We start from the raw sequence: 27,579 nt of genomic DNA on the forward strand, positions 1-27,579 counted from the left end.
AGCCGCTGTGCTGATACAAATGCTAACAAACCCAGCCCCCCAAACAGTATCGTTTTCTTTGAAAAGGTCAGGCGTACGTAAATCTCCTGCATTGGTCATACACACTTCTCCAGGTTTTTTTAGTGGAGCTGGGGCTTAAGAGCCAGGTATTGCAAACCAGGGAGCTCTGGAGTAGATGTTACTCCTTTGAGTATTTGACTCAGACTTGGTTTTGGTGATTTCCAGATCAGATGTTCTCAATATGTAAGACAGCTTTCTTAACTGCTGTCCTGGTGGATTCAGGCTTCCATCTGGGTGGTATGTGAGTCTCCAGTGGCTTGGGCAGTACAGCCATGTGTAGAGATTTTTGTGGCGGTTTCTAGCCTTGCTTGTGCTCGTGTGGGACGCAGCACCCATGAGCATGGGTGTTGCTGAGTCACCTTCAGGAGAGGAATCAGGCTAAGGGCACAGACAAACACAGGAGGTGCCATCTGAACACCAAGAAACTAAGAGGGTGACTGAGCAATGGAGCAGGTTGTCCAGAGAGGTTGCGATGTCTCCCTCTTTGGAGATACTCCAAAGCCATCTGGACATGGTCCTGGGCAACCTGCTCGAGGTGGTGCTGCTTGAGCAGGAGGGTGGCCCAGATGGCTTCAGAGGCCCCTTCCTACCTCAGCCATGCTGATTCTCTGAGGACAGGCTGATCGTCTGTTGGGACATTCCTGTCTAATCGATTGTATGGTGGGGTGGTTTTGTAGAAAGTCAGTTATTAGCTGGCTGTAGAAATCAGAAAAAGTAGATGAGCCTTCCAGCAGTCCTTCCGAGTCTCCTGCCATCAGCAGTGATGGCTCTTGAGGACAAGAGGCACCTAACCTTGGCCCGTTTTGCAGCTGGCTGCTGAGTGGGATGCGTGCCTAGACCTGCTAAGTGGGGGATGCTTCAGAACATCCACGTTAGAAGTACTGAGCACAGATTTAATCAAGTTCCCTGCTCTGTCATGTACCCCATGTGTAACTTGGGGCGAGACGTAAGGCTGTGTTTTGAAGACAGTGCTAGAGCTAGAGTTAGTTAGGTTCTTGTTTGCTGTTGACAATCCCAGTTGGGTCCTGCCTGCATTTTCTAGGAATTTAAGACCTAGGCTAATCAAGCTCTTAGGCTGTCAGTGCTTCTGCTTCCCATCTCCAAAGAAGAATAGCCCTTCCCTTATCTCGCTTGGGTGTTATGAAGATAAAAATACGAGTGCTCATGGGATATTCAAGTACTGGAGTAGCAGAGACCGTGCTCGCAGATCAGATAGGTAGAACAGAGCAGGGTCTTTCATGCCGCTAAATATGGCAGGGTCAGAGCACTGCGGACTGTGCTGCGTGCCTGTGAGTGCACGGCAGGGGCAGAGGGGCCCGAGGAGAGTCGTTCAGAGGGGCAGGAACCTGTGATCTGGGCAGGAATGTCGCTTGGGAAGACGTGCTGGCAGGGGGGCCCCCTTCAGCGTGTTAATGAACGGCACTGTAAAGTCAGGTAACACAATTTGCATGCTTAACAAATGGATTAATTAAGAGGCCAGACTGTTTGTGGTATAACAGAAAAGGATATTGCAAAAAAAAAACACCACCCACTGGGCAACTAAGAGAGGATATTTGTGGGAATAATGAATCTGTGCTGTGAGTGAAAAAGTTAGTAAGCTGCTGAGGAACAGAAGTAGTGCTAGACTAGAGCAAAAGGATAAACAAATGATAGATGCTGGTGGCTTCTGATTTACAGCAAACAAATCTGGATAGCTCTGCTATCTGTGCTGGTAGTAAGATGTTGAATATTCATGTTCTGGCTTTTATCACCTGATAGGAACAAAGGCATCAGCGGGCTATACTGTTGTCATATGGCTGAGGCCAGTATCCGCTGACTCCTCTTACTTTTGTTACATGACTCTGCTGGTTAACATTACACATTTGCAACTGAAACCCGGCAATTTTGTTGATGAAAGGCATGAAGGAATATGATGCACCTCGCTCCCAGCTCTGAACTGGAGGAGATGCAGTAGAGGGGCGTGAACACTTCTTCTGGCACTCAAGTTTGTAAATATGACTTTGCATACATGCAGTAAATGCATTTGCTGAATCGAAAGAAACTGCTTTTTCAGACTCCTCCTTGGAAGTTACTCTGCATTTTAGCACTGAAATGCTAAAATAGTTCAAATGAAAGTGTACCGAGGACCTGCTTTGCAAGTAATGACTCCCCTCAAGGTTATGGATGCTTTTCAAGGTTCATTCTTTCAAACATCTTTTGACTTGGCAAGATCACCATCATTCCTATTATTTGCATTGGAGTAGCGCTTGAAGGTCCTGCAGCGCTGGTTACCATACAGCTTATTCTGAGACCCTGCCCAAAATAGCCTACAGTCTAAACACACAAGATGCGAAATGGCTGGAGAAAGGAAATCCTGACCCTACATGCATCATCAGTGGAGCAGTGACCAAGTGATGGCCTGGCCCAAAACAGCCTGCTCTAAACGCACAAGATGCAGAAAGAAGGGTAGGGGGAAGAAAATACTTTCTTGGTTGTATGCGTGTCTTCAGTGGAGCACGGCCAAATTTGTAGTTAGAGCTTCATTAGGGTAAGAATATCAGAGCAAAGTGTGTGCTTAACTACTTCTTGTGCTCGCGAGGCAGAGGACAGAGTTCAGCAGGCCCACTCTTCTCCCAGCTGTGGCTGGACAGAAGCCAGCTGTCCATATTGCTTTTTTTTTTTTTTTACTGACAAAAGTCCTAACAGCAAAAGCACTTCAGCTTTAGAGACTTCTGCCAAGTATCAGGGCTTGCACCTTGTCTGAGATAGCTTTTGGCAGCAGGAGCCTGTGCCATAGGCATGGCTCTGAAAATGACCTCGGCCGAGGCACCTTCGAGGCGACCTTGTGTGCAGTTTGTCCATTAGTAAGGGCTTGCAGCTTGGACTTCTGATCTCCTTAACCTCTACTTCGTGTAAGTTTTCTTGTTTTTGAAATCGTACTGTAGGAATCCCAAACTGTGCGCAGTAAAAGTCTGTGGGACACTCTTTAAGCTTTTCAAATAACAGAAAGAGATCACTTGGGATTGGGCACCCCCAAAGTATAAGCCAGATCATAAAGCGTAGTCTTTTCTTGTTCTTGTTGAAAAAGTCCCTTTTTCATAGTAAAAGCAAACCTGAAGACATAGAGGGTTGATTTTGGGTTTGTGTTTGTTTTTTTTTGTTTGTTTTTGTTTTTAAGGCCAAATCATGCTTTTTTTTCTTTTAAGACCTAGACAGTCTTGTAGAGTTGAACTATAGCTTGATTAAAATTAAAGCTGGAAAAATTGTAATGAGGAATTAAATACAATAACTTACGTAAAACCATGGTCTTAAGACAGATGTGTGCAGCTAGCGGGACAGGAGTGTTAAAAAGGTAACACTAAAATGGAGGACATATTTTCATTAGTACTTCTGAAAATCCCGATAGCAATACTCAATCTGGAGCTATCACGGCAGCCTGCGTTTTATTCCAGGTATGCTGTGCTCGTGCTAACAAAAAACATTCCTTCCTCCACCTCAGTACATACCCAGCCCTGTGAGGAAAGGTTTTTGATAGCGGTTCGGATGTTACAGTTCGGTAATTCAATGCAAGTTGATTAACATTTGGCGTGTTGTTTCCCCTGAGCCTTTTCCTCTTTCTTCCTGCCCTCAGCCCACTCAACCTCCGTGCAGCAAATCCGTCGTAAATCCTGGCGCAGAGCAGCGATCGAGCATGGAGATGTCAATAACTGAAATAGTATCCCGACTTCTTTGCTTTTGTCGTTATCTTTGAAAGGGAGAAAATCAGGGTCTTCACGCAAAGCGAAGACTTTGTTTTTCGCCTTTTTGTTGTCTCTGATCCGCACCTGTTGTGTATATGGTAAAAATATCTGGGCCGTATAACCCAGCAACAGTCCGCAGCCAGAGCCATGTGTGACCGGGTCAAACACACACTCGCTGGAGGGTCATGGCCAGGTTACTAAGTCAAGGCTGGCAAGGCTCCACCATAATGTTTTCTTTCTCTCGCACTTTTTTTCCCCCTTGTCTGTCTTCCAAACAACAGTTTAAAAAAAAAAAAAAAACTTGTAACAATGCAAACTATTTAAGCATGACAAATTCAAAGAGGTTTTTTATTAAAAAAAAAAAAAAGAAAAAACGGGGCGGGGGTTGAGTCAATGATATTTTGGATTTAATTTTATAGTATAGTTTTATGTGGCACATGAAAGAGAGAAATTTGTATTGAAACAATTGAGACCCACTTTCCCAGTTCCTGGCTCTTTCCTGGAAGATGATTAAAAGCAGACTTTTTTTTCCAGACTAGACATAAAAATTAAATGATCTACAGTATATAGTTATTTTTTCAAATGTTTGGAGGCTTATAAATAACTTCTACAATCAAATGCACACATACAAGCAGCAGAGAATCTGGTTCTAATTACTTGTACTTTAGTTGAACTTTGGCGTTTCCTTTGACTTTCTGCCTAATGTATGTGAGCTGTGTGCCTTGCACTCCTGCAGTGAATTCATAAAAAAAAAAAAAAAAAAAAGGCAAAAAATCCAGACTCTTGTTGGTGCCAACAAAAATGAGGGTTAACAGAATGTTTTGACCAAATGCAACACTTTGCTATTCACCCTAATTAGCTGAAATTGCTGCTTCCCACCAGGGACCCTGAGCTCAGTATTCACAATTCCCTTGAGGCGATCCAGGAAATGCCATTTGCTTTACAACTTCTTATTCTTTTAAGACTCCACTGTCCAAAGTGTGCATTAACATACAAGCTTAATAATCTAGGTTCCTAGTGAAACGAAAGGCATTTCATAATGCCTGCTCCTAGCTGGTCACCAAGTGAAATACCTCTATCTGTCAACATGGTTTAGCTGGCAGTAAATTAGCTCTCACAAAGCACGCTGTGCTTTTCAAGATCTTATCTGCTACTTTATCTAACCTTTCGAAATATTTCAGACATCTTAGGAATTGTGAAATGACCTATTGTTTGAGGGTCCCTGTGTGCTTAAGCAGCATTCAGGTGTCCTGTGACTGCACGGAGGCTCTGTTTTCTCAGGTGAATCGTGTCACATCCCGCAAGACGAGACAGCAGGATGTTGAAAGGAGTTGCTTTGACTGAATTGTTCCTGAAATTTTAAGGTTACTTTAAAAATTCCTTCTTGGAAATGTCAGCTGTGCCCGCCCGCCCTGTTTTTTTTTTAGCTTCATTACACAGGCCTGCATAGATGAGAACAGGTTCTGCTGTTGTTCTTCACCTGTGTGATACAAAAACAGGGCTTTAAACTCAGTAAGCTTGAATTGCAGTACATACATTTTCAAATAAGGAGCTTAAAAGGCTAAATCCAAGGAAGACTAGTGAGTCAGAAGCCGGGCTAGGAGTGTAGGGCTTGTCTAACCTGAGTTGGATCCTGCTCCAGAAAGCTCTCCATACACTTTGCCTGTGAACGCAAGTTCCCAAACGTGGTTTTCCTACAAAAACTCAACCTCTGGACAGTTGTTCATCTGACACAACTATTACATAGAACAGATTGAGCTTTTCCAGTAGCATATACATCTGAGTGTTTTGGGGAAGGTGTTCTGGTTTGTACTGGCTTTTTTACTCGCGCATATCTTTTCGAATTGTCCAGAAAAAAATCAAATCCGTAGCAGCACCTTCAAATCTTCAGTTGCTGCCTACTCTTTCTTTCTTTCTTTATTAACTGAGCTGTTTGCTTAACCTCTTTTGAGCATCCCAAGTTGCTGGTGCTTGGCCAGTGCTTGACAGACCTGTGTTGTACATATGGCTCGCGGTGTGAACACTGCTGTTGGATGCTGGTGCTTGTGTAGAATGAAATCCACAAAAATACTGAAGTGTATCGGCATTATTCCTCAAAGACTGCTTTTCCCAAACCAAAATCAGGGAAGGATTGCAGGAGTGCAGTTGTTTTATTGAATGACACAACCTTGTTTTCCCATGGGAAGCCTAAAAACTGCCTTTCAGACTGACTGGAGAGTTGAATGAGCTAATATGAAACACATTGTCTGCTGATATTAGAGTTTTAAAGCTAAAATTTTATCATTCCATAGACTGATTGGAAGCCCCTGTAATACTTGTGCTAGCATGAAATAATGCGCAGGCTGTTTGAGGCCTCTCAAGGGCATTTGATGAATCTAACTTTAATTTAGAAGTACTAATAGATTATTGATTTAAGCAGGATGACTGTGCAGAAATCAATAACGGAGCACTCTGTGTCTCTCTTAAATACCAAAAATTACTACTGAGAAGAAATGATCATTCTCTCTTCTTTCTTCATTAAGAAAAAACTTCATTAAAGTTTGCTTGGTTCAGTAGGAAGCTGTAGATATTTGGTTTGTCAAGGTTCAGCATATTTAATGCTGAAACAGTTAAGTATAGTTCTGGACGTTGTTTTAAAATCGCAATTTATTGAGCCATACATTATTTTGCTTTTCTGTTCTTTCACGCAAACCTCATTATTGTTAGATATATAAGTAAGTTGTTCCTGTTGAAAAGATATTTCTTTGCTTAGAATCAGTGCCTTTAACGTTTCACTTCAGAATTTATTTTCTTCTAAAAAATGTGTCCTTGAAGTTGATAGTAGCTTAACCCAAGCGAAAATGGCAGAAATTGGCCCTTCTCTACCAAGTAATCAGGAGTTGTATCGTGCTCCGTGATCCCCTCTGTGAATTCTGTAGTACACGAGCTGACAATGAATCATGGCTTTAATACAAATGTATCATCTCAGTAATCTGAAAAATATCATGTACAGTAAATCTTGTCTAAGATTTTCCATTGAGTAATATTCTTTAGGGCCTGCTGTTAGTACTCTGGAGATTTAGCTCTGCTGATAGTGCCTAATATTTCTGGATAGATCTGAGTTCACAGATTCTGTCATTTCTGTATATCTGTTGAAAAGTTAGAGGGATTTATCTGAGAAGCAGCAGAACAGCTAGGTGAAACATGAAAATGTATTGCACATCTACAATAAACGTGAGGAATGATGACAGCATATCACCGAAAACTAATGCAGATGTTTTGAAAAGATCTAGTTCACGTCTTATCTCGCATCGTAGAGCTTTCATGTCCTCTCACTGAAAGGGATGACTGGCTCTTCAGCAGGTTCAAAACAAATGACCATCCAGAAATATTAAGGCAATAAAGGACATGGGGTCATAATATCTAATAGCTTTTTCTCAGAGAGGTTTCCTGATGTTACAAATCCGAGGGTTGATAAGGAGGTGTTGCTGAGTTGTGCTACTTTTACTGATGGAAAAAAGAGAAGGCTTGTTCGTGTAATTTTCACTTCAGTTCATATTCTTTTGTCTCTTTACATATGTCCTGATGCATTTCCCCACCTTTTTGTGGCAGAATTGCTCATTGAAAGTGTTACCTATTGTAGATGAAGGCAAAAGATGTAAGAGCTCTTCCAAGTCTAGGGATAGATGGGAAACATGCATACCGCTAACGCTTTCCCATTAAAGGTTACGTCCAGTGTGCACATGTGGATCCCATGGAATTCCAGAAATACTCTGTAATGCTGGCTAAAACCAGAATATGAGCCCAGGTGAAGCTTTTGTGGTGTTTGGTAGCTGGATCATGATATTTTACATCACAGCTAGTTTAAAATATGCTTCTGAGACTATACCATGTATTCCTTTCACTATTTGCCTTTCTTTAGTTCCCCTCAAATTTTGCTGGGAAGGACAAGTGAACATGTATTCTACAAAGATAGATATGGGTTTGTTTGATAGTTTTAATACAGTAAATGATTGGTTATTTGAAATTCATTCATGAATCGTTCATTTATATTTCTTTTTTCTTTTGTAGCAGTTGAAACTCAGAGCACCAGTTCTGAGGAACTTGTTCCAAGTCCTCCTTCACCACTTCCACCCCCTCGTGTTTACAAGCCCTGTTTTGTCTGTCAAGACAAATCATCTGGATATCACTATGGTGTCAGTGCTTGTGAGGGATGTAAGGTGAGTGCCATCATCTTTTTATAGTAACACATTTCATTTATGAGAGCGGCTAGGCAGTGGAGTTTGGTGTGACTTGATTGTCTACAAAGACAGCTGTACTTTTCTTGTGTGAATGAATTCTGATACGTGAGTAAAGCTAAGTAAATGACAATAGTGCCTGGAATTATTGTCCTTCATAACTTCTGCCAAAGTATATCTTTCAGGGAATTCCATAGGTATTGACCAAAATCAGGATGTGGTAGTATGTGCAGAGATAATCAAATAAAATGTGAAAATGCTTTGAGACTCTTCACTGTCCATTTTTAGGTATACCCTGAGAACTCACGTGGTCATTGTCTGCTCTGAGCCTTGCTTTTTCTGTGGGAGAAGGACCTGATTATCTGGAAATTTTTGGCGTAGTCTCTAACTAATTTCAAATCAAATTGGGAGTTTGAGGATTAGCAGGATGGTATTCATGAAATTTAATCTGGCAGGCTACAGTGCTGGCACATCTGCTAGCTACTTTCTAGTGCTATGATTGTCAGAGTATGAATGGACTATCCGTAGGATGCAGTAATACGATATGCAGTTCTAAAGTAAGAGAATGTATCTAAAGATGAGATACACATCAGAGAAGCGATGTCAACTAAACCATGTGTATATAGCAATAATTAAGGGTGCATACACAGTGAACAGCATGTGTGCAAGGAAGAAGGCAGTGCTAAAAATGCTAAAGAAAATATGTAATAGGGCAGATGGTCTCATGGTTATCTTTATTAGTTATGGTAGCCTGATACAATGTTCTTTTCTAACAACTAGACAAAATATCTATGATTTTAATCCTTCAAATTAAAATAGTTGCCTAATGCTTAGTACAGTGAAGATCCTAATACGTGATGAAAAAGTGACAGGTGCTACATTTGTGTAAATAAAGTAAAGTTACTAGAATTAATAAAAAGTAATAAAGTATAAAATTAATAAAAAGTATTTTTCTGGTTTAGTTGTATAAAATTTAATATCTTTCAGATACTGTTAGGCATTTTTACTTTATCTTTTCTTCCTGCAACATCTTCCATGCCACTGGCCTTTTGTAGTGACATTAAATATCATGGTCCTGGCTTTGTGTCATTAGGCAAAAAGCTATAGGATTAGAATCTGGTTTCCCCTCTATTTCATAAACTCAAGATACTGAGGTAGTGGAAGTAACTATTGAAACTCACCTCTGTTTTAGAATCTCATTTTGGAAGCGAAGTTTTGCTTGGATATCATCATGTCTATATTTTTTTTCTTTTAGATGCCACAGAGCTGTTGAAATGTAAGTGTCTGTTAGCAAAATCTATGATAAGAATATGCTAGAGCTGATTTCATTAAATAGGAAATCTTATCTCATTCTTTACTTGGATACTAACACGCAAATGGTGGTGTCATTTGCTCGCCCACACACTCACTCTATGCACAGACATAATTGCGGACCGTGGCAGCAAGGTCACATGTTCCTAAGACTTCATTATTTTTGAAAAATATGCTAAAATATACTGTAGGGCTTTTATTGGCATACTGCAAAGCATTTTTGTAAATAATTAAAACAAGACTGCACTTGTTAAAATACCTGAAGAAATCCATCTTGTAATGTGGTAGCTGCTATTCAACAACAAAAAGAAATTGTGTTCACTTATTTGCTAATTTGCAAGATGGGGCAATTCAGCACTTAGCAGTAGCTGCTGTTAAAAAAATAAAGAGAGAGAGAGGTGAATTGCATATAAAACCTGTCGCTCTATGAGAAACAACAGGATTCCGAATCTATAATGTGACTACTTGAGACTGGCAATATTTGGGTTAGTTGACACCAGCTCTTCAACAGGTTCAACTAGGATTTAATTAATTTATTCCACTGATTGAATCATCTTCCTTAGTGAGTGCAAGAAGCTGGCAAAGAACATGAGTCAACCAGTGGTACCTTGAGTGGACGGTCAGGTACTATGTTTGCTGTTGAGAGTTGTCCAAGCTTTCAGGTCAACAGAAATGATGTGCTGGATGACAGCAGACAGCAGTATGTGACCACAACACCAGAAATAGCCTCAGAAACCTCTTCACTGACAGTTTGTTTTTCTGGTCCTTTATCTTTGCTCTACCCTTGCTCCTGTACCATAAGAAAGCTGCCACCTTTTACTCTCTTCCTAATCATCTAGGCTCCTGCCTCTACTCAAGGCTACTTTCACCGTCTGTTCCCACTATTAATTCTTTCTTCATGCTTCTCTTTCTCTTCATACAAAATTTAGTCAGTTGCTTTGTGAGTTTAAATAAGCACTGAGCATTGAGCATAGCCGCTGGGGAAGTCTCATTTTCTGTGGATCTCTGCCTTTCAGTTGGTTAACCCTGCTTTATTAGGAAGTATGAGTTTCACTGAAGGCTTCTTGGTACGGTGTTGTAGTTTCATGCTGGTTCTCTGGTGAATAGGGAACAATAATAAGAATTCATGTCGCAGCCTTTCTTCTCATTAAGAACCGCATATATTTATTTCTCTTTTACTCGAACAAACACTCTCTTATTTCTCTTTTACTTGAACACACGTTTCCAACCAATTTCAAAGAACTTAATCTTCTTGGAGATTGCTATATTTGCTATTTCACTGCAGTTGGCTAAAATATGTTGGGATGGGGAGAGGCAACCTTGCTTATTATCATTGGGTTACCAAAAGTTCATTTCTTAAGAAACTAGACTAAAATATCATCCTAATCAAGTATTAATTCTCTTCCCCACCCCACCCCACCCCTGCCTTTTCCTCTGATCTTGTTTCCATTTTCTCTTTCTTGACTCTTATTTCCCCATTTCTCTCTGCGCCTGATTTGCTATCTGTTCTGTGATGATAGACCTGAAATTCATTCATTTTTCCTCCTGCACTGGACCTACCTCTGTTCTGATATTCTTTTCTCAAGTCTTCTCCTTTTTTCTTTTTTGACTTGTTTACCAATTCCTTCTAATTCATGCCAGTCTTGTTTCTCATGGGAAACACAAACAGAAAACTCTCCTCATCTCATATTTGTCTCTCTTAATTAGGGCCCTATTCATTTGGTTTTTCTGTGCTGCCTCTCCCTTGGTTTTCTTCTAGTTCTCTGTCTCCTTCTCCTTTACCTTTCTGCTTTGAGCTTCAGTGAAACTGCCGTCACAGTGGTCATTAGCAGTATCCTTCTGGTGCAAAGGGACAGCTTTATGTTCTGAGGTTTAGGGTTGATTACTGCCTTTGATTCAGCAGGTTTTCCTTCTCTTGTCTTTCAGGGCTCTTTACATTCTCCTCCCACTTTGTTTACTGTTCATTTAATGTCCCCTTAAGTGTCTCTTTTATCTATTTGCTGATGCTGTTCCATGACGATCAGTTCTTCGGTTTTCTGTCTCAAAAGCATCAACTGCTGAACTATTTTGTAGTAGACCAATGGTCTGTCAGCCAAAAGCAATATTCTGCTAATAAAGGGTATGCTCTTAATGGTGACCCTTCCAGCCATGACCCCTTGGAGAGCTGTAATTGGCGATTATGATTTTGTGATGCTCCATTGGGGAACCACTGCACTGGAAATTTTTAAGTTCCCTCAATTGTCACCTGCCAGTGAATGATTTCCAGAGTTACTTCCAGCTCTGACTTCTCCCACTGCCATCTCTCCCTGGTGTGCCCTCTTGCTTGTCTGACCGCTATCTTGGACTCAGATTTTGGGAAGACAGAACTTTCCATCTCTCTCTCTGCAACAGCACCAAGCTTTGGTAATCTCACGGCTTCCTGTTTTTCAGACATCATTTCTGGTCTTCAGCACTGTAATTCACATGACATGTTGACCTTTTTGCCCCAGGATGTACCTTCTTGCCTTCATTGACAGACTCTTGGTGTGGTCTTCTCATGTGATGATTAGATTTCAGCTTGGTCTCTTCTCCACTTCTTTCTTGACCTTCTTCTTCTCACAGTCATCCTTGGACCTTATTGTTTTAGGAACCTGGGAGTAGCCTCCTAACCTCCTTTGCCAAATGTTTTCTCTTTTTAAGTTTGTTAAACCCTACTTTTTAAAGCGATCCTTCTGTTTTACTCATGACCAGTCTTAAGTACTGTCTCCCACTAGAAAGACTGTTCTGTGGCTTGTTTTGATAAACTAATCTTTTCATTTTTTTGGGGGCTGGAGTATTTCTTGGTATGTGCCTATGAGCCACAGTGGAAGTTCAGGAGCTGTCTGAATAACATTAAGCTATCTCTTCTTTCTAACTGTAGTATGTACATGCTGAAAATCTCATATGTGATAATAGAGTTAGGGTGCCTGACTTCTTGCCTTCTGAATTTGAAAGTTTGACACATGTAAAAGGTTGAAATCCAAGAGTTTTTTCTCAATCTGGTCAGTCAAAATCAGCAGTAAGTTTTTTTATTGTTATTATTTTTAAATTTAATTTTATTTATTTTAAACAGTTTTAGAAACAAAAAATCTTGGCTTTTTTCATTTCTGGGTGTTATGCTGCAAAAGGCTGATGTACATTGTAGCCTGTCAATGGCTTTGTATATATTAGAATCTAAAAACCAAATTGATCTTCATGGTATCACTTGTATTCCATAAGAAAAATTCCAGAGGCAGCCTATCTTTTTATGTGTAAAATACAACACACTTACAATGTTCAACTTATTTACAACTTTTCCATTTTGTAAACTGTGTGGCATTTCAAAGGCGGGTTTCGGAATTTACTTGTGTGTTTCATGACCTCAGTTAAAGACTTCTAAAATCTTCCTTTGCCTTTTTTTTTTTTTTTTATTATTTCCTTCCCAGTTTCTGGGTGTTGCTAGATAGCACGCAAACAAATTCCATACGAAATGAGAAGCTTGGATTTATCCAGCTGGTACAAGTGGTTACAGGGCTGTCACTGAAAGCTTAGCTCTTTGGGCCTGGCTTTTCTCGTCATTGTAGCTGGGTTTGCAGAAAGGGAGATTGAGTGTAGTGGGCTGGTTTCCCAAACAATGCCATCATTGTGCGGGCGATGAGGAGAAGCTGGTGTTCTGGCAGATTCAGCTGCCTCTTCAAGCCTTGTCCCTTGTTCTGGGCGTTTAAAAGATGGCATTCCTCTGCTGGCAACCCTGCCTGGATTCCTGGCTTGAATTCGGTGGGCAACAAAGATGCCCAGAGCAGTTTCAGAAGAGAAGACGGCACAAGAGAGTAGTTTTACGGTCCAGCAGTTTTGTCTGAATGATCAAGGTGCCTCTCTGCCCATTGTTGATGCTAATGGACAAAAATGTAGAAAAATCTAATTCACTACAGAGTGATCCCAGATTGGCTTTTATCATAAAAGAATAGCTTTCCTTCCATCAGAATCTTCATATAAATCCACACCTACTGTGGGATCACTAAGATAAAAGGTAGCCACATTTAATACCTTTTCAGAGGTCTTCAGTTATAAAAATAATATGCCTACCTGTTTGACTTGTTCCTAACTCAAATACTTATTTTTTTGATTGAGAAGACTTTAAGCAGCTTGGAGAATAGCCATTGATAGAATAAACCTCGAAATTTAGGTCAATAATTCTGTAGGACTGACTCAAAAAAAATATGTATGTATGCACATAATAGAAGAAAAGCTATCCCATGAGCTCTTTGGTTAGGCACCCAAATAATAATCTGTGTTAATGATCTCAATGATGTCCTTCATGGTTATGTCCCTCTGGACACTCAGAGTGTTGGGGTTCTCCTGCTGTGGTCCATGAATCCATGGTCATCAGGAGGCAATAACTGATTTACAAAATGCTACTGCCTAAAAGTGGAAAAGGTTTTGATTTGATTTATTTGGAGCTGGATGACAAGGACATGCTTTGGTCTGCAAGAAATGTTGATGAGTGGCCTAAAATATTTTAGGGATTGTTGTATCAGTGTTCTCTTTATGGAACAGTATCCTTCAGGACAGATGCCTCTTTCTTTTAATAATGCCTCTTATATCATGTGAGAAGAGATTTGCATTTTCTTAGGCAGTTCTGGTACTGTGGAGGGACCTTAAGCAGCACTTGTTTTTGGAAACCACACTCTTGCATGTGTAAACTTCCAGCTATAATGTAATCACATTTAAGTCTATATTTATGCCCTTTTACTGGAAATTAAGGATCCAGACATAGAATTTTCTCAAAGTTACCTCGCACTAAAAATAAAACAGACCTCATAAAAACATCTCACCAGTGCTCTGTGTATTTGTTTGGCTTTGTTTTCTGGCATGTTGTAATCATCTACAACTGAAACAAAAAGTAAAAGACATGTCTAAATTTGAAAATGCTTATTTTCTGAGCTTAAAGTATTGGATTACAGATGACATGTGATTTGTATTAGGGAAAGAAGTAATATTAGTTGCAACAACGCAATTGTAAAAGCTTCTATCAGTTCAAAGAAAAATATAGATCAGCTTGAATGATCAAGCTGTATTCGTCTCCATTTAAGCTATATTAGTAAGTGACAGTGCAAGCAGTGGAGATGCATGCTGTCGTTCATGCACAGCTATGAAAAATTCCTCAAATCACAGAAAATTGCTCCTAGTTTTAGCTATATCAACAGCCATTTTTCAGAAGATGAAAAATGTATTTTGAGATACATTTCTGCATACTGTTAATATCAGCTGATCTTTAAGCACTTTGCAGTGTAGCAATGTTCAGAGCCATTTGTTTGCAGGAAGCAAGGCCATATGCAGAAAGATGCTAAATGAGTTGAAAGTGATCTAAATGCAGTACTGAAAACCTGGAGTTTTTCTGTATTTCATAGGATCAGAGGAGACCTCATCATTTTAATGGTCTATTTGAGATTTGAGATTTTAAAATTTAAAAAAAAAATCACCAAATGTCCTTTGAAAAGCTGATACCTGTTTCATTTCAGTATATTCTGAGTTATTTTTTCTCGTTGTTTGGAAGATAAAATATTCACCAAATACTGAATTTATTTCATGATTTTTGAAGTATGGGGAAGCACATATTTATGGGAAGTCTACTGAGAATAGACATGATGAAATGGACAGGATCAGGAACAAATATTTTATGTTACCATACATTTTAAAATCTTTTTCTGTTTTTTTTGAATGTAATAAAATGAAGAAAAAAATAAATTGCCAACCATGACAGTTGAGGAAAAATGAAGATCATGCTGAGTATTTGAATGTCATACTTGATTTCCAGCTCCTTGGGCCCAAGTCATGGATTATACCTCCTCCACTTTCCACTGGGTGCCAGTTACCCTCAGTCATACAAGAGGGGTTCATCTTAAGCTGTGAGAACAGTTGTTTTTACTAATTATTTTAATTCGTTTCAGCAGTGGTGCTGGTACTATAAAAGCGCAGAGATCATCCCGTATAAGTCTATAACTATGCTAACCAAGCTGTTCCAGTTATTTGCAAGCACGAAGGCTAGTGTCCTGTGGAAACAGGAACTGGAAACTACTTTCTTGTTTTGCACGAACCGTCAAGTAGTGACATGCAGTTGTTTGGATTAAATCTTGCACTCCCTTTTTGTGCAAAGTTCTTGCCCCTGTCAATGAAGGCTTTCTCAATAAGAGGAGAACAGCATCTGACTTAAACCATGGTAAATTAAATAGCGACGAGGCACACCTTGGGGCATTGCTTTGCAGTGCTGTGTCCCTTGAAGGTGTTTGGCAGCACCAACCAGCACTCCTCCCAGGCATGGCTCGGCGCTGTGAGCTGGCCAGTGGCTACCTCCAGCAGCAGGTCTGGATGGTTTTAGAAGCCCAAATGGTTGGCTGACATGGAGGTGGGCTTCCATGTTGTATGTCTCTGACAGTCCCCAAGGATGTCTCCTAATAACAGATGTAGCCTTAACGTCTACTGACCTTGGCACATCTTTTCTCAGGAGTTACTCTCAGTCAAGTAACTGTAACAGCCATCGTTTGTTCTTAGGAATTATCGAATTAAATTGTCAAGCCTTTTTCTTCTGTCAGTGTCTGTTCCTTTCTGTGCCTAAGAATACATTCCATAAAAAGAAGAAACTTAAAATTTACATGCATACATACATTTCATTACTGAAGTTGAATCATAGCTTCTTGCACTAAGGTAGGTACTAAATACTCTATGTGTGTGTTTGTCACGTTTCACTGCCAGTAGCTGTTTTGGCTTATTAGGGGATGGCTGAGAGCTGAGGTTCACACCACACTGGTAACGTACACATGGTTTGCAACAACTTCAACAGAATTAAGTAAATTACATCTAGGTGTAAAAGCGCTGTCTGCGCAAATCACATCGTGACATATCGACAAGAGGTGTCAGGAACAGGTGGGCTGTGATTCACTTTCGTATGATTTCTTTCTGAGAAGTCCCACGTTATTTATGCCACTGAAGTAGAGCGTGGTTTTATTTCCCTGTAAGTAGGTTCTAAAGGATTTTACTTTTGCATTTTTCTTTACTAAAGAGGGTGAAAAAATGCTTTTGTTCTCACCATCTTAATCTATTTCATAACTCATGGACAACATGTGGCCTTTAATTATAGATGTGGAGTACAGGCTGTCCTGTGCACACCCAGAAATTTGTCACAGTGTGGAAAAAAATGCAGTTTTTCACCATATTTAATACAACATTTTATACTATGATCTTTAGAAGTATTGTTTGCAGAGGTAAAGCAGCAGATAAGGCAATATGGGTATCCAAGCAAACATCTCAGAAATGAAATAGTTTGAGGTTTTCTATTAACAGTAACAGCCTACCGTTTTTTGCAGTATGCCAAATAATTTATTTATGCTTACTGAACAGCAGGTACAGACTTGTAAAATTACAGTGAGTTAGATTTCAGTTTTTAATTCAGGAACTTTTTAAAAAAGAAACTGCATAATGAGACATCAGAGGACATACCAGCAATTGTTGAATTTAGGTTTGGTAGCTTGCTGGGTCCCACAAAGAACTGCGCTGCTTTCCAGACTTTTCTAGGGAATAAGTGGGGAGATTGGAATAGGTTGCTGAGCTTGGTTCTGGCTGAATGTTGACTTCAGTGCAGTGAGATGGTTGGGGTCACCGTTCTGCTTGCCTTAGGCATCTTTTTAAACTGTTGTTTGCATTTTTCTTAACAAGTACACTTAAAGATTTTCCGATTGGCACATCTTAGAAAGAATTAAATCCAAAATAAGAGGGTTTGGGGAGTGTACAAACTGGGATTATCCACTAAGTCTGTTTACTTGCATGCTAAATATACATTCAGATGCTCTTTGTTTGTTTCTTACTGGATTTATTTTGAAAGATAAACCTATCTGTATTTTCTGGTTATTGTAAAGCATTGTCACCCAGTCTGTAAGTGGTCAGCTTCCCAACTGGCAGAAATGCTCTGATTGGCCTCAGAAAGTGACCTTCCCTTGCTCTCTGTGCTTTCTGACTGACCTGCTCATGGAAACAGAGGGTCTTTCTAATCCTGAATGAAGTGTTCCTTTGAGGAAATTTCCTAAAGGGGCATTTTCTTTAGCTTCCACTGGGAATGGAGTGCAATTGAATTTGCAGCATGGATCCCAGAGCTGATCAGCTTTGCAGAGCTATTCTTCATGAAATCCCAGTCTTGTACTATACCAGGAAAGCCAATAGGAGCCACCAAGATTTGCTGTTTACAATAAAGTCAGCTTTACACATTCTTTTTTCAAGTTGTTTGGTCTATACATTCTACTTTTTTACCCTCCAGTAAAGCAAAATGAATCCCTTAGTAAGAAAAACTGTTCACATTTTGAGTAACCATTCAAAAATCTGAAGCTGCCAAAGTTCAAGATTATACCCATGTGGCTATCTTTCCCTCCTCTATATCTGAACGTTGCCATAGTCTCTAAGTATGGATACTTTATTTCTTGAGTTCACTGTGAAATACATAGGTGTTATGTCCTTCTTCATATTTTATATCATTCTGCTCATTTCATATGAACTTTCCATAAGTTTTCCGTTCCTACAGGAGATGCCTGTAGGTGTGACATCTGAGATGGAGCTCAGAAGAAAATTCTTGTAGTGTTAAAGAATTCACATGTCCAAACCTGTAATTGGTAGCTTGGGTATATTGATGTAGTAGATGTTTAATTGGTATATAACTGCAGCTGGCCTGCCAAATATTCAGGGTCCCTTACTCATAAGCTGTTCTTCCCTTTGATAATGCACAGGAGTTGCTGCAATTTTGACAGCTCAAGTCAGGAGACAGCTGAGAAGTAGGAACAGGTTTTTGTGTATAAGTCCCTTATGATTTCACGAGGCCATGCTTAATATTTCTCATTTAATATGTTTTAGAGGGATGCAATAAAACCATATCATAATACCTACATTTAAAGGGGAAAAGGTATATTGACTCTGGATCCCCCGTCTGGAATAACGGATACATAAATTACAAGGTGAGATGGCAGGCTGAAACAGTGCCAAAAAATGTCCCTTTGGTTGGCTGTAAACGCAGCCAGTGTTTTGCCTGCAGCTTTAGCAGACCCGTGAGCCTGCTGGGGGCCCTCCTGGCACCGAGGGGAGAGGCAGGAGCCCCCAGCCAGGCTGCCTCCCGGGCCTTTACCAGGGAAAAAGGAGATTCCTTCCTTCCTTCCTTCCTTCCTTCCTTCCTTCCTTCCTTCCTTCCTTCCTTCCTTCCTTCCTTCCTTCCTTCCTTCCTTCCTTCCTTCCTTCCTTCCTTCCTTCCTTCCTTCCTTCCTTCCTTCCTTCCTCCCTCCCTCCCTCCCTCCCTCCCTCCCTCCCCTCCTCCCTCCCTCCCCTCCTCCCCTCCTCCCCTCCTTCCCTCCTTCCCTCCTTCCCTCCTTCCCTCCTTCCCTCCTTCCCTCCTTCCTAGGAGAACAAGGCATTGCTCAGATGCTGCTGCAAATGGTCTTAACATTTACCCTCAGAGACACATGGCAACTGCTACATGTACAGAAACAAAAGTGAAAACTGTGGAGTGTTTTTCTGAAAGAAGAGGAGAGAGGGTGTTAGGTAAACAGGAGAGATGTAAGCACAGCACCCATGGATGAGCCCACTGAAAAGACTTTTTATCTTGCTCTGTCCCATGTGATTTTCATAAGTTGAAAGAATGATCGTCTTGTGATCATAGGAGCTCTCTGTCTGAGTCTGGCAGGGGAGGGAGAAAACAGGAAAACATCTTGCTAAGATTTTCCTGTGCCAGATTAATCAGCCCCAGTCCATTCAGTCATCTCCGAAAGGTCATGTTTTCTTGTCGTCAGAGCGGTCCAAGCTGCCCTGTTCCAGGCAGGCCCCGACACCGGGCACGGCAGAGGCAGTGCCCCACTTGTCCTGCGAGCTGCCCTTCTTGGTCAGCATCTCAGCACAACTTCTGTCTTTAACTTTTGCAATAAGGTTCCTACCTCTGGTTGGTGTTACCCTATGAATCCTCATCACCACTGAATTTTTTCCTTTCCCTCTGTTTCCCCTGCGCTTGCACAGCCTGCGTTCATCCACCTTTCTCAGCCCGTCTTTCCCTTTTGTCAGGACACCAGCTGCATAGGGCAGGGCTGGTTCTGGCCACGGCGCCCTGCTAACTCCATTTTCTGCACAGTGTCATAAAGAAGCTACAGAAAGCCGTGCTGTGGGGTGCACACGTGCTTCGAGTGCGTGGGGAGCCCGGCAGAGGGGTACGGCCCCCCGTGTCACTCTTAACCTGGTGGTTTTGCCAAGCTGTTCCAGCTCCAACTCATCTCTCTGCTGTCGCCTTCAGTAATGAGTTTCAGCTGCAGTGTGGAAAGGTAATTTTCCTTCGCTACTGCCAGTACGGGAGAGCCAGACTTAAATACTTCTGGGTGTTTACTTGAACTCTATTTTGTAGTCTCCAGGCAGCTGAGTTTTGCTAAACTCTGCATTTTACAAGGTTCTAGAGGGGTCGTTCTGCATTAGCAGAGTTTCTTTGTCACTGAACGCGGGTGAAGCAGAATATAGCATGAAGTAGCAAGTACCAGACACTACTTGCCAGATTTCAAGGGATTTCGTACAGTGTATTTGTTTAGAGATCAATTGTCAAAACTAGTAGCAAAAGAAATGGTGGAGAGAGAATGAACATGTGCTGATGAGCCATTCAGATGCACGCCTGTAAAACTCACCAGGAAGCATAATGCTCAAGACATCTGCTTTATTTTGGCATATTTATGTCTGTGTCATTTTTTTTAATTTCTTTTTTGTTTGTTTTCTGCATTGTTTTCATACGTCACTGCATCCCTCCTTGGAAACTTGTTAAAACTTCTCTTGGGTTGGACAAAAACAACAGAAATATGCCAGATTTGAAAGATCAGGGTGAGCCACGCGGCTGGATTCAGCTCCTCGCAGGTGGGGAGCCCGCAGGAGGTGCAGCTCATCGGGGCTCACCCCATGCAGCCAGGAGCCCAGGTGGGCATGGGGACCAAATTCAGGCCAAGGCTTTGGTTTTTGAGAAGGTAGGAGGCAGCTGGCTGCACGCAGACCGTGTGAGTCTGCCTGCGAGAGCAAGGGGAATTGCCGTTCAGACAGCTTGCAGGCATCTGCAAATATTCGTGGCATAGTTTGTGTTATTTTTTCAGTTGAGCTGTAAACATTCAGTTGCCGATAGCGGGTTAGAAACTGGTGAATCCGTAGATTTCAGATGGTGCAGAAGGGCAGGTTTTTTTTTTTTTTTTCCTGCCTGCCGATTAGTGAAAGTCCCGGTGTCTCGCTCGATAAATAACTGCAGTGCCAAGTATGTGCGGGAACGCTGCGAGCCTCCGGGGGTAAGGCTGGAAGGGAGGAGGAGGAGGCAGAGCCCACCCACACGGGGAATTTCCTTGGAACGTGCACATACCTCCTTTCTCCCGTCTAGGTTTTTGTTTGAGCTTGCCCTCTCCTCTTCACGTGTTTCCAGCTCTGCCAGCAGCTAAATGGAGAGGCTAATTTGAGAGACTCCTAGAAGTAATTGTAGCGTAGTAATTGCATAGCTGACATGAGTCTTTTCCTCGTCCGGCGTGCTGCAGGACTTCGCATGCCACTGCATGGGTATAGCTTGGCAGGGATCTTTATTTTTGGTACTGGGTCTTGCTACTTTGTTAGAGTACCTGTTGCTTAGTTTCTTTCCTTTGTAGCTCGGTTCAAAAAAATCCCATGTACATCTAGTAAAAACATGAGCTTGTCCTTGCAAGATGTCTGGGGGGGGGGACCCCTTTGGGGGCTCCCACCACCCAAAAACCATACAGACATATACAACAGATAAAAACTGAGACCTGAATTAAGAGCATAAACCAAAATCCATCATATATGTGGGGGATAACTATTTGGAAAGTCTTTCCTGATGCTGTGCTTCCATGCAAGGGAGCCACATAAACGGTTTGGAAAAGTGTCATTCTTCACTAAGAAATACTGCGCTTAATTAATTCTTGCTCCTGGGAGGTCAACCTGGGGCACTCATTATTGTCTTAATTGGTGGTATAAATCCTGAGGCACTGGAGGGGAAGAGAGGAGGAAAAACGATGAGCAGTTAACAACATATATAGCCTTTTGGATAAGTGCTAGCCGGTTGTACGACCATCCGAGTGACATTTTATGGTTTTATTGGGTTGTGGGTCTGGTCCTCCACAAATTAGGTTAAGGGGAATTGATTTGCATAAACAAAAAATAAGAAAATAGCAAAATGTGATAATTAATTCCTGAGTTCTGCATTGAACCGTGTGAAGTAAGTCAGTGTTCTGCCACTCAGAAAATGTTTCTTTGATCTCCTCTTATTCATATTAAATTATATTCATTACTTTTCCCATCTGGAGTTTCCTAGCAGGCCAAAAATCATCCTACAGACGTTACTGAAAGGAAGTTAACTGTAACTTTTTAATTGTATACATTTCATCTCCTTTTTTTTCCTTTTTTTTTTTTCTTTTTAATTTGAAGAAAGCAGATGGAAGTGCATACCAGCTCCTTCCTCTCTGTTTCAATTGCTGAAGTGGAGAAAATCTAAGTGGTTCTTTCCCCTTACATATTGCTTCAAGGTGATGACTGTTCCGTCTGGAGACTTTGACATGTTTGCTAAAAAGGTCAGGAGTTCAGTGAAAATCGAAGTTGTGGAGAAATCCGTGGGTAGGCTTGTGGATACCGTTGTACCCTTGCTGGCACAGGCTGCTGCGGATTGCAGCCGAATGAATGAACCTCGCACACTTCATGGCAGATCGCACTTGCTCTCCCTCCTTCTCAGTGTTTGGAGGTCATGCTGTCAGTAGCTGCCTTTCTGCTAGCAGAAGTGCTTCAAACTCACTGAACAAAACGAATGTTTTGACTGCTAGGGGCATCGTTTCGACAGTGGGCCAAGCTTCCTGGAATCAGAAAATGTGTTGGCATATAGGGCACCATGAAAAATGGGTTTCATTTCCAGCCTTACCAGGGTAAGAGCTAATGGGCACTAATAGCTCAGATATCTTCCTTTAAACTTTGTTGTTCAAACTGTGTTTGTTTGTGTTTTTTTTCCTTGCTCCCTGTGGCCCCCAAGATTTTTTTTGCACCTTAGAAACTATTAGTTTCTATCAAGTGTGGCCTCCTTGTCTTTGCAGGAGCATTCCCACTTCGGTAGCTCAGGGAGGGTGACACATCCCTCATCTGCCTGTCCCTGTCCTCTGGGGCCTTTTCTTTTTAAGAAAGGAGGAAAGCTTACAAACTTTTCTATTTATGTAAAGGTAATGACGAAGAGCATAGCTCTTTTTTCCCCTTTGTTGTTTGCTCACAGGTCTTTATTCCTGTATGCAAGATTTGGGATAACACCTGCTTGTTTATATGAAGTATTTCAAGTTCTGTTGGTTAAAAAGAGCCCTTCTCTAAATAGCAAATTTTGTTTTCTTCCTTTGGCCATGGAAGGTTATGGCTGCTCCTCATCTGCAGAATAAATGGCTAGCTGAGGTGAAACGTGAATTCCTGCTCAGAATAACAGCAGCAACAAGAACGTGCAGCGTGCTCTCACTGCGGGCTGGCACAGAGGCTGTGTCCAGCACCTCTTCCGCCAGGCAGCTACATCCTCTAGGTGTTCTCTACAAGCTATGGACATGGACCAGTGTTTATTCATTTGTTTTTGCAAAGGTCTGGCTGTCCTGCTCTGACATACATGATCAGCACAATTTCTGGGCTTCCTGGCAGCAAGCCTTCCTCTACTTATTGTAGCGGCTTCCATTTTGTGCAGGCGGTGGTTTCCAGCCACAATGTCAGACAATTAATTTGTTTATTCTAAGAGCCATGACTTCCAAAGTGTGATAGACAGTGCAGACATCCTGGAAAAGTGCTTTGCAGCTAAGAATATGTTTATTTTAGCTTCCTTTTAGGTAGCTGCTTTTGCAGCTTTCATTACTAATGGGGTCTCGTGTTCTGGCTGCAGCCATTTTACAGTCTTTTGTACTGTACAAAATCACTTAACATCATAAGCCATGTCTTTTAGGTCTTTTATAAGCCTTTCTATGTAACTCCAGTGGTGAGACTGCATGTTATCAGCCCGATTATTCCTGGTTAACAAGTAAAAGGTGTGTTCTGCCTGCCCTAACCTGACCTCTGATCCTACCAGGACTTTGTGAGAAAGGTGGGGTTTGTTCCTTGGCTGTGGCCGCTTGTAATATAAATATTGCAAATCTCATTCAGTTCCTGAATGCACCTATGCAATCCCCTGAACACAGAGCAAAATAGTTTTGTGCAGATCTCATCACTGGGAGCTTAAATGTCTTTGCTGATGCTCCAGAGACAGCAGGGACTGGGTTCTTACCTTACCTATGCAAGCTTTACAGGGCTAGCGAGGATAGAGGGTTACTTGAATGACTAAAATAAATAGATTGAAAAGAGGTTATGTATCACAAAAAAAGTTTGCTCTATAGAAAGGTGCATACTAACATGTCCTCAATGTCACAGTAAAGCTAATAGCAGAAGTTTCAGGTATGTCATGAGCTGGGTTTCTTTTCTGTTTCTGTTTTGTATTTTTCCCTTCAAAGCTCAGTCAGTCAGAGTTTATAAATGACTGATAAACCATACCACAGAAAGTCTTTACTACTCCTTTGTTTCTTTTACGATAAAGTAGCAATTCACTTCACTCAGAAGCTTATTTTGCAAATTTACCAAAGAATAGCCTCTAAATCTGCAGGAGTCATAGCTGGCTGGTTGTATTTGGGGGTAATCAAAGCTGAACCAGATGAACTGAGCAGGCTGTTTAAACAGATTGAGCTAGCAATAGCCCTTCTCTGCTGATTACTCTATCACTGGCTTGCAATGCAATTTTTCAACTTCTAAGCCTGCTACATCTATGAAAAAAGATTTGGCATACCCTCTGCTGGCAAAATATTTTTAAAAAGCTGTTGAGATCAAATGATCCATCTCTTCATGTAATGTGTATAACTTCAGCGTTAAATTATGTGACTTGCCAAAATCAACTGGACAGGGAAGGACAGGGAACTGTATAGGTTCCCTCTCATATAGGTAAGGGTAGCAGTTCATGCTAACAATTCTGTAAGACTTTATCAGCTTGAAAACTTAACATCATTTTAAGGGCTTAGCCTTAACTCCTTCCTTTGTATTCAGATAACCAGTGGCATAATGGCACTCCAGATCTCACTGAAATAGTTAATATCCTCTGAATTGAGATCTTTAAGTTTTGATTCATTGACAGGTAACTACAAAAATACGTGGTGAGTGGGATGGAGTGGTTTGTTTGGCACCACGTTGAAGTTACATTGACTAAATCAGTTATTTAATTTTAAGCAATAGACCTAGTAAACTGGGTTTATTTTCTGCTTGGTACATATGGTTTCACGTATCACTCCCTGCTTTCAGTGCAGCAGATAAGATATCAACACAATTAAAAGTGAAAAATAATCTGTCTGCTCTGCCAGTGGTGAATGCTCAGAGAACACACGCTGATACAATAGATTTCTGAATAATTTATACTCAGCATTTTTTCCTTGCGCTGGGTAAATGAGGATGCCTAATGTGGCATGGTCAGAGTGATACTCTATCTGTCATCCATTAAGATAACAAGATTGGTGGGCTTGGGAGGAGCATGGCGTGGTGTGCAGAAAAGATGAGATTAAAAATTGAAATGTCTGTCCAAAATGCTTTGTGTACAGGCTGCCAGTAACAGCAGCTCAGAAGGACAGAATTAATTCAAAAGTGTGATTTCTGTAAAGCTTCTTTGTCCTCACTAAAAGAAAATACAAGATCTGTGCTCCTTTCAGAAGTTGTAGGTAAAAGGAATATTAGAGCAAATCACTGTTCCTGATAGGTCTTAGTAGGTTTTTCTACTTGAAATTCAAGTACTTTGTAGGTGCTATCAAAAACAGTTTTGTACCACAGTAACGTTTTATATCTCACAGAATGTCTTTGTCTTTATATTCGTAGTGCGTTTTAAATTACAAAGAATCATCTGTGCTTGTTTTTGGCACAGGAGTGTCTCATCTCCCATCACAGGGAGTTAATTTGGAAGGAATGCTAAAATATTTGTATAAAACATTCTTCATTTAAATATTGAGCAAAACAGATTCCTTTTGAGGTGAGTGTATTATCATAAGTAGTAACTTTGTTTTCCAAAAGCCTGTAAGAGCTTGAAGTCGATTAGTTTACAAACAGTGGTGGTTTGCCGTCTCCAAAATTTCTGACATCTTTAGGTTAGGTTGCATTCGTATTTTCTTTCATGTTTTTTTGAAGAAACTGTTCGGATTGTGAGCTCGAGTTCAAGTCACTTGACAAGGAGCACTGGAGGAAAACTTAGGCCTGCTTCTAACTTTGCTATTTTTAGTGAACACAGAGAAAAAAAAAAAAAGAGAGATAAGCAGTATGGGTGTTTTCTCTGGCTGCAGAGGTGCCGGTAGCCAAAGCAGGTGACGTGACGTGCAGGTACCTGTGCAGGGACAGAGGCGGGCTCCTGCCTCTTCTCATTCCTGCTCTTGCTGCGGTCTGTGAGACGGGATCAGCAGGAAGCCACACAGCCACGGGCGGTGTGTCACATCCTCAGCGGTGCAACAAGTCAAATACTTGGGGGATGAGGAAGGGCCACGTTCAAGTGCGAGCCTGCCACATACCTGCTGGGGGATACGCTCAGCAGCGTTTGTATTTAGGTTTTGCTGTAGCGCAGCGTGAGCAAGCCCAGAAAGGAGGAAGCGTGCAGGCTGCCGGGCCTTCAGTTCTGGAGGCAGGCGGCCATTTTCCGCAGTCGATGGCAGCCTGCGTTCCTGCCACGGCCAGGGCCTGCGTGCAAATCACGTCTTCTGCACCCATCCCAGAGGCCTCGGGCTAGCTGCACGTGTGACACGGCGTCGAGCCAGGCGTGTTCGCTATTTCGGGTGCCTGGAGAGTGTCTGATTTGCGTTTATGGCCTGCGCTATAATCCTGACACTTGGGGTGAGACAGAGCGGAGGGAGAGAAAGCATATGGAGAGAAAAGCCCCCGTCATTCTGAACAGTTATCTGGCATAGAGGTTTTCCTCATGAGCAAATATTTTTCTTTGCCTCCCATCAGATTTGGGAAATAATCTGGGCATGACCCTGCTCAGCGTGCCTACCCACGCTTGTGCCTGCGCAGCGTGAGGTTTGTGGAGGCGGCTCCCAGAACCGAACCACGGAGCTAAACAAATGCTGCTTGCCATTTAGTGCCTGAAGAATGGCCTATAACCCCCCGTGTGATGGTTTTGTTTTGGCTTTCATATGCAAAGAAACTAAATAATATTTATAATCTGGGCATTTTTCTTAGTGCCTGTCCAGAGACAGATCAAATCTGTTCAGTGACATATTGTCAAGGTTTTAAAATGAGCTTGCCACACATCTTAGTAGAAAAAGTATCCCACTGTTGTCTGGTAGAAAAGTACTTAGGGGCGGGCACTAAAGTTCCTCTGAGAAATAGGTCCTTCGTTTTAAGCAGGACCACATTATACCTTTTTTATATGAATATTTTTACATTAACAAGTTCAATTTTTTTTTCTGTTTTGTGAGTAAGTCCAGGAAGATCAAATACGTGTGTAAGAAAATTGGTTGTAAAACAGCATTCTAAACTTACACAATACTCTCTTCTATTTATTTCACTTTACGTAGGATATTTCTGAGGAGCTTAGGGTGTTGAAGAAACCTTTAATTTCATCCTGGATATCTGCTTTTACTAGGTTTGTTCTCTTAAGCCTTTTATATTAGTAATGAGTTCATGAATGCTTTATGCTTGTCATCTGCAGAAGTCAGATCACCTTTTTCCGTTTGGCTGTGTGGTCAACTGTGTGTGCTAAGGACTGAGGTAACCTTCTCTACTTTCCTTCCTGATGGGTTGTAATGAGACCCTAGGTTAAAAGGATGCAGAACCTGTGTCTAAATAACCGAACAAATGATCACTCAGTGGGTGCCATTAACCTCTGGCTATATTTGGGTGAATTACAGGTACATTTGAGGGAGGCTTGTTCCTCTCTTCTCTGTATTGGGATACACTTTTGACTCTTGAATTTTGTTTCAAGTAGTGCCTCTTTCAGTAAATCTGAAGTTGCTCAAGCATGGATGACTGGCGGCCTGTGCCCCAAGGAACGTGCAGACAACAAGGAGGTTCTGGGAGCTGCTTTTATTAAATTACTCCAGTTGTTCAGCACGGTGAGACGGTTGCTGCACGACAGTCATATTTGTTCGTTCAGGCCATTCTGCTTCCTGCAGGGTCAGGCTGATGTTCGGAGTCTTATCCCATCAGTGACATGTAGCAGTAGATTA

The 27,579-nt window shown here is 41.4% G+C and overlaps 1 protein-coding gene across 8 annotated transcripts in view; it reads left to right on the forward strand.

The window, feature by feature from the left end:
* RARB (retinoic acid receptor beta) overlaps positions 1 to 27,579 on the forward strand; it is a 331,576-nt gene that overhangs the window by 255,937 nt on the left and 48,060 nt on the right. For all 8 annotated transcript variants that reach the window (XM_080579143.1, XM_080579145.1, XM_080579144.1 and 5 more), the window contains one exon: positions 7,830 to 7,978. In XM_080579143.1, the coding sequence (XP_080435269.1) occupies positions 7,830 to 7,978 (149 nt within the window). The remainder of the gene's footprint in view (positions 1 to 7,829; positions 7,979 to 27,579) is intronic.

The sequence above is a fragment of the Anser brachyrhynchus genome (genome assembly GCF_964034855.1).
Source record: "Anser brachyrhynchus genome assembly, chromosome: 2".
Taxonomy (NCBI): domain Eukaryota; kingdom Metazoa; phylum Chordata; class Aves; order Anseriformes; family Anatidae; genus Anser; species Anser brachyrhynchus.